Source organism: Clupea harengus, chromosome 19 (genome assembly GCF_900700415.2).
Source record: "Clupea harengus chromosome 19, Ch_v2.0.2, whole genome shotgun sequence".
Classification (NCBI taxonomy): domain Eukaryota; kingdom Metazoa; phylum Chordata; class Actinopteri; order Clupeiformes; family Clupeidae; genus Clupea; species Clupea harengus.
Genome location: NC_045170.1, coordinates 18,238,408 through 18,255,493, shown reverse-complemented (window position 1 = coordinate 18,255,493; position 17,086 = coordinate 18,238,408). Strand labels below are relative to the sequence as shown.

The following is a 17,086-nucleotide window of genomic DNA, read 5'->3' as shown; positions in this document are numbered from 1 at the left end:
GACTGTAGACCTTTATTAAACAACATGATAGTTATCACACATTTATGTATGTACCAACATCACTTTTGGGACAGAAAAAGTAACATGGACATGAATGAGTGCCCTTTTGACGAGGACATTTATTTTCTTTCAGACATTTACTCACACAGACCTTACGAATTACTGTACTGTAGTACCTTGCAAGCCGTTTTCTTTCTTGTATTCTCACATGATCATGTCCTGCTTAGTCAGACCTCCCTGATGAGGAATGACGGACTTCCCTTCCATTCCTCGGAATCTGATTTCATTCCTCCCCCCGTGAATGTATACTCTTGCAGTGTGGCTAATGTGAGATGGTTCACACAATGTACACACAACATCCACACGAGAAGCTAGAAAAAGTGCTCGGAAAGTTTGCACAGAGGCACGTGTAAGCATCAGCAGTGAGGAATTAGTGACAATTCATTCCATACATAGTGAGAGACATCAGAGGAAACACACACACACACACACACACACACACACACACAACCACACATGGGAACATAAACATGTACCAACATGAACAATACCATGAAAATAAAGACAACATAAAGTAGTGAAGTTTCACATGATGTCACATGATTAGAGAAAACATGGCAAAATGATATAAGACATGAAAAAATTCCATGTTAAAAAGATATCCTTTACAGCTGGCTGTAATTCGAATTTAATCAAAGGATCCAGGTTGAAAAAAGCTGACCTATTTCAAACATGTACTTTTAAGAAACACCATGGCAGTATTCTGGTACAGTATCACTGCTACGTTATTTATCTTTTTTTCCAATTCAGCACTGCTGCCAAAGGCCTCATATCTCTGATTAAACCTCAGGCTTGCAAAACATGCCGAGCCCAGAATGCATTCAGATCACGTCCTTGTAAAATATTCTTATGTCAATCCTCTCCTCCAGACAACGTGCACGGCAAATTAATTGAACAACCTATTTTTTTTTTCAAGCCCACTGCTGTAATGTTGAATCCTCTGGTGACAATAAGAAACTTTGTTATAACTTTTGACATTTGACACAAATCGATTAACTCAAGACAGGGTCATAACAAATCTCAGCCAGTCTGTGTCAGCATTTCCAACTTAACAACCTGTACCAGATCTAAGTAGATCAACTAGAGGCAGTTCTATTAAACTGTTATGGCTATATGCACCAATTGTTTTTAGATATTTACTAGGTAGTAAACATCTACACTGTGAAAACATTTTACATAGCATTTATATATATATAAACGTATATATATACGTATATATATATATATATATACAGATATATTTACATATGCTACATGTAAATACAGGAGTATATATTGTCTTTGAATCTTTATATTCTATCAGTTCTTAATGCAGGTTACCATGACACTAAGCCTCAGCATCTAGAGCCTTGAACTTTAAGTCCTCACATAAACCCAAACAATAAATATGAAATCAGCAGTTAAAAACAAGCTAATTTGATGATAAAAGTTAGAAAAAAAAAAAAAAAAAAAAAAGTGTGAAAATATAAACTCAAGTTCCTTGTTTTGAAACCTTACAAAATAAGTTTACCAAATAAAACGTTAATGAACTGACACCTTAAAAGGATAAAGTTACTGATGATGTTACAGTTAGCTTAACCTCATTGCTGAATTGACTAATGTTTTATGTTAAAATAATCGAAAAACCAATTGCTAGGCAACAGACATCTCAAAGCCAAAGAGAGTTGTCTTCAGACATTTGTATATCTATGCACAATGGTTCCTTCATCTGTTAGACTTGATAAAAGCATTCATTCAACTCTGACTGCTGACATCTTATAAAATAAGGTGGGAGGGCTTGTTTTTAGTTGCATTCACATTTATTCACAAAATTAGAGAAGTAACAACTCTTTATTTTGTGTAACAGTAAATAACAAAATAATAAACAAATAAATAAACATTTTTGTGACCTGTTCCCAACTCTCTTCCTTCCTCTCGCTCATCATGTCCCATCATTCCATTGCACTAATAATAAGGAAAGTGTAGAGAAGCTCACACTTAATCATTGCATTGTAACATAGAAAGAGTAAAAATCTGTACAGACAACTGTTCTCCAGACTATACAGTAGGTTTGTGTTGGTTTTACAGTATATGCATAAGGTCCCAGACTTCTGCTAACGTTGGTTCTGGTCTGTGCCAGATACCATCCAAAGTCAGCAAACTCTCTGGGGGGAAGTTTCAGCTATTTCCTGTACAGTGTTAAAGCATTGTTTGCAGATGAGGTTGCCATGGAGACAGAAAGCTGCTTTTGAAAGGAGAGGTCAAATACAATGGGCAACTACACGACTCCAACAGGAATGTGATTCTTTTGCTATTTTCCTTCAGTGCAACACATTACACAAGTAATCACAAAACATTTACACAGAAAAACAACTGTGGTCCTTTTCACATTTTAAGGTGGACTGCAAAGGTGCCTGTGATAAATACTTTTACTATATAAATATATTTATATTTAAGCAATATGGCCAAAAATAAATAAAATGTGTGGCATATTTATATATACTATTTTGACTATAATAAAAAATAGAGATGTGCTGTCAAACAAAGCAGAATTTTCTTTTACACTGAATCACATTACTCCACACAAAACTTCCAAAGTGTCACAAAGGGGTATCCCATAATTCACCCACAGAGCAAGCCAAGACATAGACCAATGCAAAATAGTACTCAAGTGTTCAAGAGAAAACCACTCCAAAAAAGAATTTCCACCAAGTCAGTTGATTCAGCCTTTGAAAGACACTAGTGGTTCCATTCAAAAGTACTTCACAACATGATAACATTAATTTCCAAATACAGAATAGAGGTTCTCAAAATCAGACAATGGTAATATTTAATAATCTAGGTTATAATAAAACTGGATTTAAATTAGCTTATCAAATCTATTGGGTAGTTCATTGCTAGCTTGTTTATGCTTATATGAAAGTTTAGCTGCAGCTCTACAGTAGTTCAGTAATCATTCCAATCTTGTCTAATTTAGGTTTTTCTAGAAGCATAGTACTTTGTGCTTTTCTGTTGCCATGGAATTTGAGCGATTGTCATTTCCAATATCTAGCTATATTCATTGAAATATCAGTGACCACCCCCCAAAGTAAGTCAAAGTTCGACCTTTCATTTGTCGAATGTTGGTTTGATAAGAATAACATGCTGATCTACTCCATAGATCATGGGTGGCATGTCTGTGTAATTATTCCCTTTCCTATGATGCCTAGGCTTTGATAATATTTGGTGTCAAACATACCTGAAACTGATTTAAGCAACACAATGGTCTTTTGAGAGAAAGTACATTTATAGTCCTATATATTTAGGCCACAGGCAGCAGCCTTTTTTTTTTGTTTTTACACCGAAATGTTACACAAAAGGATGCTTGAGGTCTGTGCGAGGAAATTGTGACACTTTGGCATTGTTCCATGTTATAAAGCCTTTCAATAAATAAATAACTTAAGGCTACAAATTGGACAAATCCCTTTTTAACCTCATTCAAAAAGATGAAAAAGAACATATGCACTGCTAAAACTGCTGAATACATAACTGCAGTCAAATAAAAAAAAACATAGTTGAAAAATGTAGGGTAACTACAATATTGCACCATATGTCCGGCTACTTAGACCCATGCCAACGACGCTGTGAATCCAAAAGCTCCTCTTTTACAAAACATAAGTGATGATACACCATGAACACCAATCCTACTTAAGTTCATCCCACACTATGCCCCCTATATTACCCCTGTTCATTTTCTCTCCTAAACCTTCTCTTTTGCTGTTGAACTGGACTTCTCTGCTGCTGTGGCCACATCTTCAACTGGCTTCTGCGAAGGTGATTTGGCCTCTGCTGCGGATGGTGCAGCGGGAACCTTTGCCTCTACTGCAGACAGAACCATGGGGCTCTTTACTTCAGCTTCAGGCTTTGCAGAAGGACTCTTCGCCTCTGTTTTGACTGGAGCAGCAGGACTTTTTACTTCAGGAGCTGGTGGAAGAGCAGGACTTTTTACTTCAGGAGCTGGTGGAAGAGCAGGACTTTTTGCTTCAGGTGCTGGTGGAAGAGCAGGACTTTTCGTCTCAGCAACAGATGGTGCAGCAGGAGCCTTGGTTTCTGCAGCTGGTGGTGCTGCTGGGATTTTCGTTTCTGGTACAGAAGATGCTGCAGGACTCTTGGCTTCGGCTACAGGAGGCACAATTGGACTCTTGACTTCTGCAGCTGGCTTTGGAGGAGCACTCTTTACCTCAGGAGCTGGTGGTGCAGCAGGACCTTTTGCTTCTGCAGTCGGTGGTGGAGCTGAACTCTTTGCTTCTGCTGCGGGAGCTGCAGCAGGAGCCTTGGCGTCTGTCACTGATGGAGCAGCAGGAGCCTTGGTATCTGTCACTGGTTTTGGAGCAGCAGGAGCCTTGGTGTCTGTCACTGGAGCAGCAGGAGTCTTGGTGTCTGTCACTGGAGCAGCAGGAGCCTTGGTGTCTGTCACTGGAGCAGCAGGAGCCTTGGTGTCTGTCACTGGTGCAGCAGGAGCCTTGGTTTCTGTCACTGGTTTTGGAGCAGCAGGAGCCTTGGTTTCTGTCACTGGTTTTGGAGCAGCAGGAGCCTTGGTATCTGTCACTGGTTTTGGAGCAGCAGGAGCCTTGGTGTCTGTCACTGGAGCAGCAGGAGCCTTGGTTTCTGTCACTGGTTTTGGAGCAGCAGGAGCCTTGGTTTCTGTCACTGGTTTTGGAGCAGCAGGAGCCTTGGTTTCTGTCACTGGTTTTGGAGTTGAACTCTTTGTGTCAGCAGCAGGTGGTGCTACAGCACCTTTAGCTTCTGCTACAGGAGCCGGAGAAGCCAGAGCAGGACTTTTGACCTCTGCTACAGGAGCCGAAGAAGCCAGAGCAGGACGTTTGACCTCTGCTGCAGGAGCTGAAGCTGAAGGAGCCGGACTCTTGACCTCTGGTGCAGGAGGAGGTGCTGCAGCAGGACTTTTTATCTCCTTTTCTGGGGCTGCTTTTGGAGCAGCAGCCTTCGCCTCCTCTACTGGTTTAGCAGGACTTTTCACATCTTTCATTACTGGCTGTGCTGTACAACTCTTCGTCTCCAGTGGTTTAGGTGCAGGACTTTTCGTCTCTGTTGCCGGCTTTGGGGCAGCGCTTGTCTCTGCTGGTTTTGGCGCAGGACTTTTCGTCTCTGTTGCCGGCTTTGGGGATGCGCTTGTCTCTGCTGGTTTTGGTGCAGGACTTTTTGTCTCTAATGCCGGTTTTGGAGCAGCGCTTGTCTCTGCTGGTTTTGGTGCAGGACTTTTCGTCTCTAATGCCGGCTTTGGAGCAGCGCTTGTCTCTGCTGGTTTTGGCGCAGGACTTTTCGTCTCCGCTGCTGGTTGAGGGGCAGGCCTCTTAGCCTCGGCTGTGGGCTGTGGAGCCGGACCCTTGGCCTCTGTGGCTGGTTTGGCAGGCGGAGCTGCGGCAACAGGTGTGACCGTCTCCACCGGTGTCTTTGCAGCAGGCTTGCCGATGGGGGTTGAAGTCGTCTCTGCAGACTTAGCTGGGGCTGGGGTTGGGGCGGGTGCTGGCTTTGTACTGGGTGCTGTTGCCTCAGCAGGCCTGGAGTCAGAGCTGGATGTGGCCAGCAGAGGGGTGGTGGAGGACGTCTTCTCCTCCCCCGGTGAGCCCACGTCGTTGGCGGTGTCGTTGGAAGCCATCAGGGGCACCTTCTCCTTCACAGGCGAGGTGGACAGCGTGGAGGAGTCTCTAGGGGGTGGGGCCTCACCGGAGGGGTCAGATGAGCGCGGAGCCCCACTGAAGCCCTGGGCGATCTCATCAAACGTGCGGCCCTTCGTCTCAGGTACACGGAAGTAGGTGAAGATGAAGAAGAGGATGAGGAAGGACATAAAGATGATGAAGACGTAGGGGCCGCACAATTCCTGTGATGCAAATTCAATACAAACAGATGCGTTACAAATATGTGGGAGAACATTTAGCAAAATGCAATTTATGTACCAATTATGAGAGTTTGTTTTAGTAATTTAGTCTAATGTTTTAACCATATAGTAACATATATGGATAAATAAATCTCTGTAAAGTAAATTCAGCTAATTAGACTGAAACAGACTAAATTAGAAAATGGAAGCCAAAAATCTTTTATACCATGCGGCAAACAAGCAGCTGATGGCTAATGACTCAATGTGCTTTTTAAAGAAGTACATGTAATTACAGGATGTTCTTGGGGCTATGGTATAGATTCGTTTTAGGAATAAAAATGGGACATTTAACTTAAGAGGCACAGCAGATCATTAATCACTTACTATAATTACAACTATATTATTATCCATTTTTATTTTATGAAGTGGCCCACCTTACCCATGTTTAAGTGATAGGATGATAAACTCAGATGTATGTGCACAGATGGAGTTAAAAAAGTTCACCTCTAGTTTGGGAAAGCTGACTCCCACCAGGAAGTTAGCGGTCCAATTGGATAAGCCCGCCACAGCCATGGCTGCTGGGCGGGGTCCCTGGGAGAAGAGCTCAGCCACGATGAACCACGGGATCGGACCCGGTCCCAGCTCAAAAAACGCCACAAACGCAAACACTGCCGCAATGCTCAGATATTTCAGAGACTTAATGTGTTTCTGCACAGACAAAGAGAGATAGAAAAGGGAACTTCTTTGACAAACTGTATAACAATACTGTGTCAACGAAAGAGAGCCAAGTATGATATGGGAACACACCAGTAAGAGGGCTACAGTCATCATGAGGGCACTGACAGACATCCCGGCCAATCCAATAAGGTGGAGAGTCCTACGTCCCGCCCTCTCTACCAAAAAGAGCTGAAAACAAAACCCAACAGTTACTACAACAACAATATTACACAATGTATTAATATAAACCCAGTTAGTCAAACAAAGTGGATTCAAACACACACAGACAGTGTAACTTCAAATACAAAATCGAATAGACTTACCGACACCACAGTAAAGACAGTGTTGACAACTCCGGCTCCGATAGTGGCTATGATGGGCTTGGTCACCCCAGCAGACTCAAAGATACCCGTGGAATAGTAGAACACCTGGGGGCAAACAAGAGTTAAGACTCTGGGTTGAGTTAATTACAATTACTACAATCCCCTAAAAGTGGTCCACTCACCGCATTGATGCCCGAGAGCTGCTGAGAGAGCTGAAGCATGACGGCGATGAGGAGGGGCTGGCGGTAGTTCGCTGTGCGGAAGAGCTCCATAATGGTCACCTTCTTCTCCATGGCCATCTTCATGCTCTCCTCCTTCATCTCCTGCATATCCTTGCTGACGTCCTCCACACCACGCAGACGCACCAGGGCTGGCAACCCAAACAGCAAGACATGCATGACAAGACGGTTCATAAAAGAAAGTGGTGGAAACCAAAGCCAGGCACATGAAACTGTTTTTAAACAAAACTTTTGTATTTCTCTGTATTTTGTCTAATTGAATGGTGAAACAGCCTTCCTTTTTCAGACTGCCCAGCCTCCTGCATTGCCAGTGAAAGAGCAATCAACCGGAATATGCAAAAAAGACTGTGTTTTGGATGTGTCTTTTCAATAGAAACTTTGAATTTTGTGTTTAAAAGCAAAACAAATATATTCACTGTTATATAAAATGTATGTACTTTGTAACAAACATTTATGTTTACATAATGTGTCTTCTTCCTTCTTCCTTCTTCCGTCCTTCCTTGATTCTCTTCTACTTTGTTTTTCTCAGACAAGGTACGCTAGACTGTCTGTGGTTTAAACCCCTAGAATGTCTGTGGTTTTAACCCTTTAACCCACTCATTGTAGCCAATAATCATCATTTAGGTTAAAGACCCTATTTGGAAAATGGAGAGACTACTGTTTTGATCATATGCCTAGCAACAAGTGACAAGAATGAATATGATTCGTTGAGAACCTTAGCATTAGCTGTTGCAGAATAAAACCTTTATTTCATCCTGTTTCAGGGTTATTTTTCCTCTCAAGCTTGTTGAAAAGATATCTGCTTAGCCAACCGGTAATAAACTTTGGACTAGGCTAAACGCCCATTGCTGCTGTGTCTCTGGGCTCTGAAGACAACTCTGGAAGTTAAAGTCTTAATTTTCATAACAATTTGGGACCTCTAAACGGGAATCTTTACTCGTCTTCAAAGGACACTTCATAGGACTGCACCACAGCATGCAGTCAGTTGGAAGCCATTATTGTGAAATATAAATTGACTGATCCAAGAGAGTGATCGCTTATTCAAGCTCATCTACCGAGGATGGAGGCAAGTGACAGCACCTGCTGTTGGGCTCTTCTCCACTTCAGCTTCTGTTATCAGGTCAACAAGCTCTCGTCTCACTCAGTCTAGACAAACCTCACCTTGTAAGTATCAGTGAATAGTGAATAGAATGAGGGAATAAAGAAGGGGTGGGGTAAGTGAGGGAGAAAGTTTATGAGTCGGAAAGCGAGTATGTGAATTACTAACTGACGAGTGACTTGGTGAATTAGTGAGTGAATGAGTGAAGTCAGTAAACAAATGAGTGAATAGATAGTGTATATTGGGTGAGCAGTGACTGCTGTGAATGAGAGTGGCTGAGTTTGTATATCTAATCACCTTTGCGTGCCTGCTCTTCCTCGTTGAGGTTGATGAGCAGGAAGCGTGGGCTCTCGGGGCAGAAGGGTAGAAGGATGCACTGCACCACCGCTGGCAGCACGGTCAAGGACAGCAGCACTGGCCACAACTTGTCCGAGCCCAGCAGAGACTCCAGTCCAAAGATCTGAGAAAAACACACTCAGATTACTCTAGCAGGAGGCTAAATAGTTTTGATAACTAATCAGTTTCACAATTAATTTTAGTGAGGTGGTACATTTTGGCATGATGAAGAATAAAAAACATTTTAAAAGATGGCTTAACTGATAAGGAGTACATATAAGCATGAGGTTTAAAAGCATATTTGTTCGTATTTCATTTTTGTGAAATTTTGGCATAGGAAATGTTAGTGGTAGAATGTCGAGACAACTTCACATTCATTCAGTAGAAGATTGTATCTTTTAGTCCAACATTCTGCTACTAGTAACACCAGTGGACACACGTTTTGCAACCCCAAAACGAGACCACAGGAACCATGAAAGTTAGCAAATGGGGTTGAAGTTTTCCTACCTGGGCGACGAGGATGCCAATCACCACCCCTAGCTGGTGAAGCGTGCCGAATGCCCCGCGGAGCGGCGTAGGTGACAACTCGCCCACGTACATGGGGGTGAGGCTTGTGAAGAGACCGCAGAAAAGCCCGATGACCAGGCGACCAGCGATGACCATCTCAAAGGAGTTGCACAGGGTGCACAACCCCATCAGCCCACCGCCAATCAGGGCCAGGATGTTCACGATGAACATGGACTTCCGTCTGGGGAGAGAAGGCGAGACAGACAGACAGTGAGTTGAATTACAAAATGAGCATCATTTCTCCTCTTTATTTTGTTAGGTCTACGCTATACTTTTTTAAAGTGGTGTGGAGAAAGAAAGGAAGAAGCCTCAGGATGGTGGCGTAAACAGATAAACACGACGTAAATGGAGAATGCACTGTAGGGTGAGGAGAGATGAGACGGCTATGGACATGAATGAGTGTAAGACAGAAGTTAGCATAAAGAGGGAATGGTAACTGAATGAGCCTAATTGTCCCCTCTGATGTTGATCGGGATGGACACTTTGGAAAGTGCTTAAGTAACTCCACAGCACAATAAAGGGTGGAATAGAGCCAGTCTGCCATTGCTCCCTCCATAATAATCACAGCTCTTTCCAGTGTTTCAGTGTGAGGTCATAGGATGACTGGTTTATCTAAATAATATCTCTGACGATTAACTTGGGGGGATGTAACATCCGTTATTGGAATGGTTCAAGATGTAACCACTGATTTGTTTGAGATCTTCTGCTGCAGAAGCTCTTAACAGATTGGCTTAATAGAGATAGTGAAACAAGTCGTTCATCAGTTTGACTGAGTCAAATAAAATCATACAGTAAAAAACGATTTCCTTTCTCTCTCCTTACATCAACAATAGATGTTTGACCTTTAGACTGCGGCTTAGAGAGTAATCTTTAATATCGGGGCATCCACTGACACAAACCTTCCAAACTTGTTGGCCATGACACCCACACTAAAGGAGCCGACCATGCCGCCCACACTGAAGATGGCCACCGCCAAACTCCACACGAAGGTGCAGGTGCCTTTCTCGATGGGCTCCCCATAGCGTTCCATCCAGGTGTTGTTAAAGAAGGCCCGCAGTTTCTGACACACAACATGACAAACAGGTATTGACACCAATCACAAGGGTGCAGGTGTGAAAGACCAGCTTAGTTAAAAAACTTGGTTAAAAACTATAAAATGCAATTACACCATGGTTCTAGCTAGGCCAGGCATTTGATTTACATGCCCATTATACATGGACAATATAGAAACTCAGAGGCGAACAAACACACACACACACACACACACACACACACACACACACACACACACACACACACACACACACACACACACACACGCACACACGCACACACAAACACACACACCTGTTCTGGAGCATTGATGACTCCCGTGTTGTAGCCAAACTGAAGGGAGCCGATGACTGCTGTACCCAGGGAGAACAGGAGATAGCATGTGACTTGTTTGGGTTTCTGCTGGAGAGAGAGAGAGAAAGAGGAAACATAAGGAATATATTTAAGAGATTAAGAACAAAAAAGGAGACAAAACAATACATTCCCTCTTGGCTGACTCATTCTCCACTCAATGCTAATTGGGTGATTTCATCCAGTGACATTTGCAGAGGCTAACTATTTCAGCCTGAGGTTAGAACAGCTATAAATTGTCTCCAGTGTGGTCATTTTGAGAGCACTTTAGGCAATATTCTGTCTGCTGGACAAAGACACCTGTCTGTATGGAGAGTCTTTAAAGTCTATATTTAACATTTCTCCATGACTGAATGGCAAAGACAAATTATTTCTCAATTAACTAAATTATTTATGGAAACCAATGATTACATGGCTGAAAAAACAACTAATAACAAAAGGTCTACGTGTTCTTCAAAAAACACGAAAAAGCACCCAATGCAGTTCCACTTAGGTTCTTTTAATCACCAAGTTCACCAACGTTTCGAAAAGTTGTTTTCCTTACAGTATCTGCTATACAAACATTTGAACTGATTTTAGGGAACATTGGTGTATGTGGGTGTGGCTCTGCAGGTCACATGTTGCACCAAGTGTAATTCATGCCACGTTGCAAAAGATAATGACCACAGGCTCTCAAGGCAGAATACACAACAATACATAATCAGACCGAGACAATAAAAGAAAGAAACAATGAGAAAAAGAAACTGCAACATTTACAATTATATCCACAATATCTGACAGACTAATGCTGTAAGACATCAATCTTGTGGACATCATGAATACAGAAAATAGTCCATCAGAAGAATAAGTAGGATGGGTGAACAAAGCCTTGTGAAAGTGAAATGAGCTTCGATGCACAAACGTCCCATCACTAAGAATAAGACAGAGATGTAGCGATCCTAAAAAAGAATGTTATAGTACTATAGTACTCTATGTTATAGAGGAAACATTTTAAATCATACTTAGCATATTAGCTTACATATTTAGCCCATAAGGAGTAAGGGTCCTTAAACAATGGATCCAGAAAGCCTCTCGTTGAAGCAAGAAGATATCCAGACTACCATCTCTTCTAGGTAGGATGACTTTTTCAATACCTATAAACCTTAATAAGGCTATGGTGGCTCTTCTCTAGTCAGTGGGCTGCTAGGGGATCGTACTGTGGTGTTCTGAAATACGTGTTTTTAAAGTCCCTCTCCTGGCACCGATTAAACCTCTAAACTTATCTCTGTTCCTCAAAAATTCATATTTTGATGAAAACAATACCTTGCTGGATTGGATGTAACTCTACACCTCTACACTCTGCCTCATTTAGTATTGCCAGATCTATGAATATGCAAATTAGCCAAGGATCTATTTATCTGCCTTCGGCTTGACTGTCAAACAGCTAATAATGTGTTGATAATGTCCCAATCACCAGCTCTGACACAAACTAGATTGAAAAGATATAGAGAAACATTTTGAACACAATTGAAAGTCTCTGAAGAAAGCCATCTCGTTCATCCTAAATAATATCCTACTATCTATATATGTATACTGATGTTACCTCTCCCTGCTGACAGGCAAATTGATGGGATTGGTTCCTTAGGTCTGTGACATATGAAACCAAGGCTGTCTGATTCCGGGCTTTTGACACTGTCATTGATACACAAGCAATTATCCCCTTACTAGGAATTAGTTTTTCTGTATATGGATGTTAAAAGAGGGGCAACGGTAAGTACATAGTTACATTGCCTACAAGTACCACAGGGCCGACTGCCATCAGGAATAGGGGGCCAATGTAGGCTGTTCTAAAGAAGGCACTGGGGTCAGGTCTGATTTGACTAGATGATTCCTTTCTTGAACACAGTCAAAGGCGAGTCCTTAAAGACATCAAGGGTGGGGTCAGATTGTAAAATATACCAGTGTTTATGTATAATCTTCCCAGCTTGTTTTGTATATTGTGTGGTAAAAATGGTAGATCACTTTTTATTTTTCCTTTTCCTTTCAAATAAACTTGAACGAGGTCTATTCTGGATTTGTTTTACTTTATTACCCCTTGAAAGAAAGATATTTCGCGAAGTAACTACATTTCTGTCAAAATCCTCTTGTCTAGAACACATTCTCTTCACTCTACAGATTTGGTTTTGACAAGTATGACAAGACTCTACTAACCAGTCTACAGTTTGTTTCTACTGAAGCATTGCGGTTGTTAGCAGGAATAAACGCCCTTTTTTTTTTTTTTTACAAAAGAGTGTCTTGAATTTGTGTTACTACCCCGTTGGCACCTCATTGTGTATGAGATCCTGTATGGTCATCATTAGTATCTTGAGGGTCCTGAGTTGGAAAAAAATCCTTCAATCTAATACTTATAAAAAACTTAAAGAGATCAACTTTTACATCAAAATCATTTATATAGGTGGTAGGTACAGAGGTGAGTCTTTACATGATCTACCCATCTAGCATCTTATGGATGAATCATCTGTATATGCTGTTATTGACGTTCACATACCTCCCTGACCTACTTTCAGGTGGCTATTGACAGATCACTCCTGTGTGTTCAGGGCTTTCTGTTGAATGCAGGTTTACAGGCCACTGTGAGGTGCTTCTGCTGAGGCGGCACTATGCACTGGGCCATATGATCCCGCTACAGTGTTACCAGCCAACAGGACCTCAAATGTCCTCCATAGGCCAGACTGCCCTCTGAAGGACATTGACACAATCCCTGCCTGTGAGTTTCGGTATCTCAAGCTGATGGAGGTTAGGGCTGGTGGGGCGTCACCAAGGTAAGGACAATTCCCAGAGACATTCATGTCGGTAGACCTCCATAATTAACACTGTGTGCTTAAGAAAGGTCATTCTCCACCCGGCCGACCTCAAGCAAGTGGTTCAATTCCTAGGGACATTCATGTCGGTAGACCTCCATAATTAACACTGTGTGCTTAAGAAAGGTCATTCTCCACCCGGCCGACCTCAAGTAGATGGGTCCCCCCTTATGTGCCGTGGTTCTGCTTAAGGTTCCTTCCTGACTAACAGGGAGTTTTTTCTTGCCCTTGTTGCCATTGTGCTTGCACTAAGGGGGTTCAGGCTCTGGGCTCTGTAAAGCGCCTTGAGACAATTGTATTGTTATGGCGCTATATAAATAAAATTGAATTGAATTGAATTCTAAATGTCAATATCCAATCACTTTGTCAACAATGGACAACGAGTGACACTGGGATACATTACAGTACATTGTGTTTTAGTAATAGATGTTATCTGATGTTAAAATAGATGTTCGGTGTTCTTTCAGCCAGTCAAACAGATTGAGGGGTAAAAATTACATATGCCCTCAAGTCCGACTCAAAACTTACTCTGTACTGCAGAATTTGTCAGCAAGGCTTCAAGGGGTTTAGGAACAGTTGTAGTCTTTTTCTGAATGCCAGCCAACCAAAATAAGCACTGGGCTGAATGTGAATGTAACAGGTTACAGATAACTATTTACCCTGTTGTAATATGATATTACACATACTTGATGATACTTACCTAGGGTGACCAGATTTGAGTTTGTGAAAAAGAGGACACTTCGTCGTGGGGGAGGGGTATAGCACACAGATGACCCTGCCCCCGCCCCCTCCCTTACATCTTTTTCACATGCAGATGACCCCCGCCCCCTCCCCCGCGACGAGGTCACTTTCTCAGTCCCACCCACGTTGTCATAACAACGGCCTGAGGGTGACAGTTGCATTGACATCTGCTAAAATAGACCAAAACAAGAAGTGGCACACCAGATAGTCCCACAAAAGACCCAGTAGCACAGAAGACCGTGCTGCCTCAGTATGAGGTTGGCAGGGTCTTGGGACATCTGCTGCTAAATTACTGTATCCTCATGACTTATACTGTCCTCATACAGTATAGTACGTGAAGGCTATACAGATCTCAGTCTGATTCAGAGGAATGACTCGCTCACTCTCAAATGACATATTCTGCACTATCACTTTGCTCTTTGCACTTTCCAAACACACACACACACACAAGCACAAGATCACTATCTTGCACTACCCATCCTCACAAGCACAAGAACATTATATTTTTTTTGCACTATCCACACCAGCAGCACAAGATCACTTTCCTCCTGGACACCGACACTGTCAAAATCATTGCACTCTGTACAATAGGGTCAGACCCTTTCCTGTATCTGGAAACACTCTGTGTGAATATGTTCTCCCTATGTGTATGTATATGTGATTTATGTATGTATGTCGGTGAGGTGTATAAGTGTATATGTGTATAAGCTACTGGATGACCTAAATTTCCCTCGGGATTAATAAAGTATCCATCTATCTATCTATCTATCTATCTATCTATCTAAATTCAAGTCACATCTACCCACATGTAAAAGCCCACTCTGAGGTCTCTGTTGAATGAGAATTGATTGTCTTTTAACTATAAATCCAATGCTTCCCTGACCATTTGACAGGGACATAGCTTTGGGTCTAAACAGGATCAATTGGCAATTCATGGCACGCATCTCATTCTATGCCAAACATCACCTCCCACAACACACATGCTTATACAAACAGGCACCCATTTAAGTGCACGCCATTATACAACATACTTGCATGCAACTGCCAAATTTACAGATCGATGAGGATGAGTCACACCAGAGCAAACTGCCATGTGCTTGAATACAACACAATAACCTTAGGTTTGCACAAGACTTACAGTGAGCTTATTTGTCTTATTTTAATTAAATAATTCATGTCAAATATTTTAATTGTGCTCAGCTCTACAGGCCTGAAAAAGCAAATCATTACCACAGAACCAAAAATATAAGATAGACACACACTCACCGGTTCTCCCTCCATCTTGAGAGAGAGAGCAGGAGCTGTTTCTAAGATGAGTGGGCTCCCAGTAGAGTCAGCGCTGGATGAAATACACGATGGAAGAAATTATTGTAATCAGCAATGCCCATAAAGCTGTCCAAAACCCCCAGTGATAAGTGCAAGACCAAGGATCGATTCGACACATTCAGAAGTACAACAGGTCCTACAGCGATGCCGACACCCAGAGAAGCCTGACTGCCTCGGTTGTATTAATTATATGCTGCTACTGCAAGGGCATTTACCATTACAGGGCCCTATAAAACCACATACTAGACCAGATGATGTGCACATATAGCTAAAAAATAACAATAGGTCAAAGAGCTAGCAATTGAATAACATTATATAATCTAGCTGAAAATAACAGCGTACCCCTTTAACTGGCACATGCGGCATAACTGCAACTGCCACAGATAACTAAACATTCACAAAACTAAGGAAGTTAGGCAAATGCGAGTGTTTTTACCGTAAATCGAGTCGTGACCGCTGACCCACTGGCACCAATGCAGTCGGCAATCTCGTTGGTATTCGTCACATACAGCCGTGGCAAGACTATCTGCACGTTTCACAGTTCGCCCCCGCCTACCCATACAAACAGAGATGCTGCGCGACCTCCCTCTCTCTCTTTTTCTCTTGCGTTTAGCCGTGACCAGCTTTTACATCATATCTCGTGACAACTCCTCCGTCACAGCACAAGCGTATGTTCCCTGTTCCCGTGATCCAGTTAATTCACGAATAAAGTGTGAAACTCAGGCGGCCGTTCACTTCCCGGTGTGCGAGGAGTGGACCCGATAACCGTCCCATGATGCTTCGCGCCAGCGACCTTGAGAGTACCAGCTGAGGGATGCTGCTGATGCAACGCAGCCGGGTACCACAGCGCCCATCACGGAAGGAACAGTTGGACCATTCTGATCAAATCTCTCTCAAAGTTGCCGTATTAGTGAAGTTCTCCTGATATTCTGGATACCGTTTGCGGGTTAATACTACATATAAATTAAATTATATCGGCAGTCTACTGAATTGTTGTCATACAATGGTTCCCCCCATGAGGATTGACGTGTCAATCCACCCTCTGACACAAAACTATTCAGCAAGTAAACTCATGACATCAGACTAATGTATAAACCTACCGACGCCTTTACCCCTCAGTCCTGCCAAAGTCAGCATTATTTGGCCTCAGTTTGGACAACTGGTAAAAGCTAATGTTAAAACAAATAACGGAGAACAGTTAAATGTTCAGTAGCCTACCCTGCAGGTGAATCTTAGCCGACAAAGGCCTGGTTACATACCTTGATAAGTTGATAAAGATATATACTACCATGAGATCTTCGGTCTTATATCTGAGGATCAGACTAGTCCCCTATATGAAGCCTATTGTAAACCCAGCTGTGACAATGAATAGCCTAAGTATGACCAGAATCCCTGCATTGTAAATATGCAGCTCAAGTGGTAAAAGTAACGCTGCTATAATAATTTAATGCCAATCAACACTACCGACACCCTTCAACATTTCCCAGTTGTTCGTGGTAAAACACATGCATGGCATCCATTTTTGTACAATGTTGGCCTATAGCTGTTTCTACATTGTACAATTACGATTGTTGCGTATT

The 17,086-nt window shown here is 42.3% G+C and overlaps 1 protein-coding gene across 4 annotated transcripts; it reads right to left on the bottom strand.

Moving 5' to 3' along the window:
- slc2a3a (solute carrier family 2 member 3a) lies at positions 1-16,933 on the bottom strand. 4 transcript variants are annotated; one of them, XM_031586010.2, is made up of 11 exons: positions 15,943-16,933; positions 15,447-15,519; positions 10,543-10,650; positions 10,095-10,255; positions 9,136-9,376; positions 8,590-8,752; positions 7,137-7,324; positions 6,955-7,059; positions 6,419-6,820; positions 4,054-5,917; positions 1-4,020 (listed from the first exon to the last, which is right to left on the bottom strand). In XM_031586010.2, exons 2-11 carry the CDS (start codon positions 15,459-15,461, stop codon positions 3,779-3,781), a joined length of 3,489 nt encoding a protein of 1,162 aa, XP_031441870.1. In that variant the 5' UTR covers positions 15,462-15,519; positions 15,943-16,933; the 3' UTR covers positions 1-3,778. The 4 variants fall into 4 exon arrangements, with proteins under 4 accessions (XP_031441870.1, XP_031441871.1, XP_031441868.1 ...); XM_031586011.2 differs by having other exon boundaries at positions 1-5,917; positions 6,419-6,622; positions 6,722-6,820; positions 15,943-16,925; XM_031586008.2 differs by having other exon boundaries at positions 1-5,917; positions 15,943-16,926.
- Between the last annotated feature and the right edge of the window lie 153 nt (positions 16,934-17,086).

Bases quoted from the DNA above. Each gene is read 5' to 3' on its own strand.
- slc2a3a (XM_031586008.2), bottom strand. The intron at 10,256-10,542 runs GTGTGTGTGTTT...GTTGTGTGTCAG, and splicing joins TCATCAATGCTCCAGAACAG to AAACTGCGGGCCTTCTTTAA. The intron at 9,377-10,094 runs GTTTGTGTCAGT...TTCTCTCCCCAG, and splicing joins ATGGCCAACAAGTTTGGAAG to ACGGAAGTCCATGTTCATCG.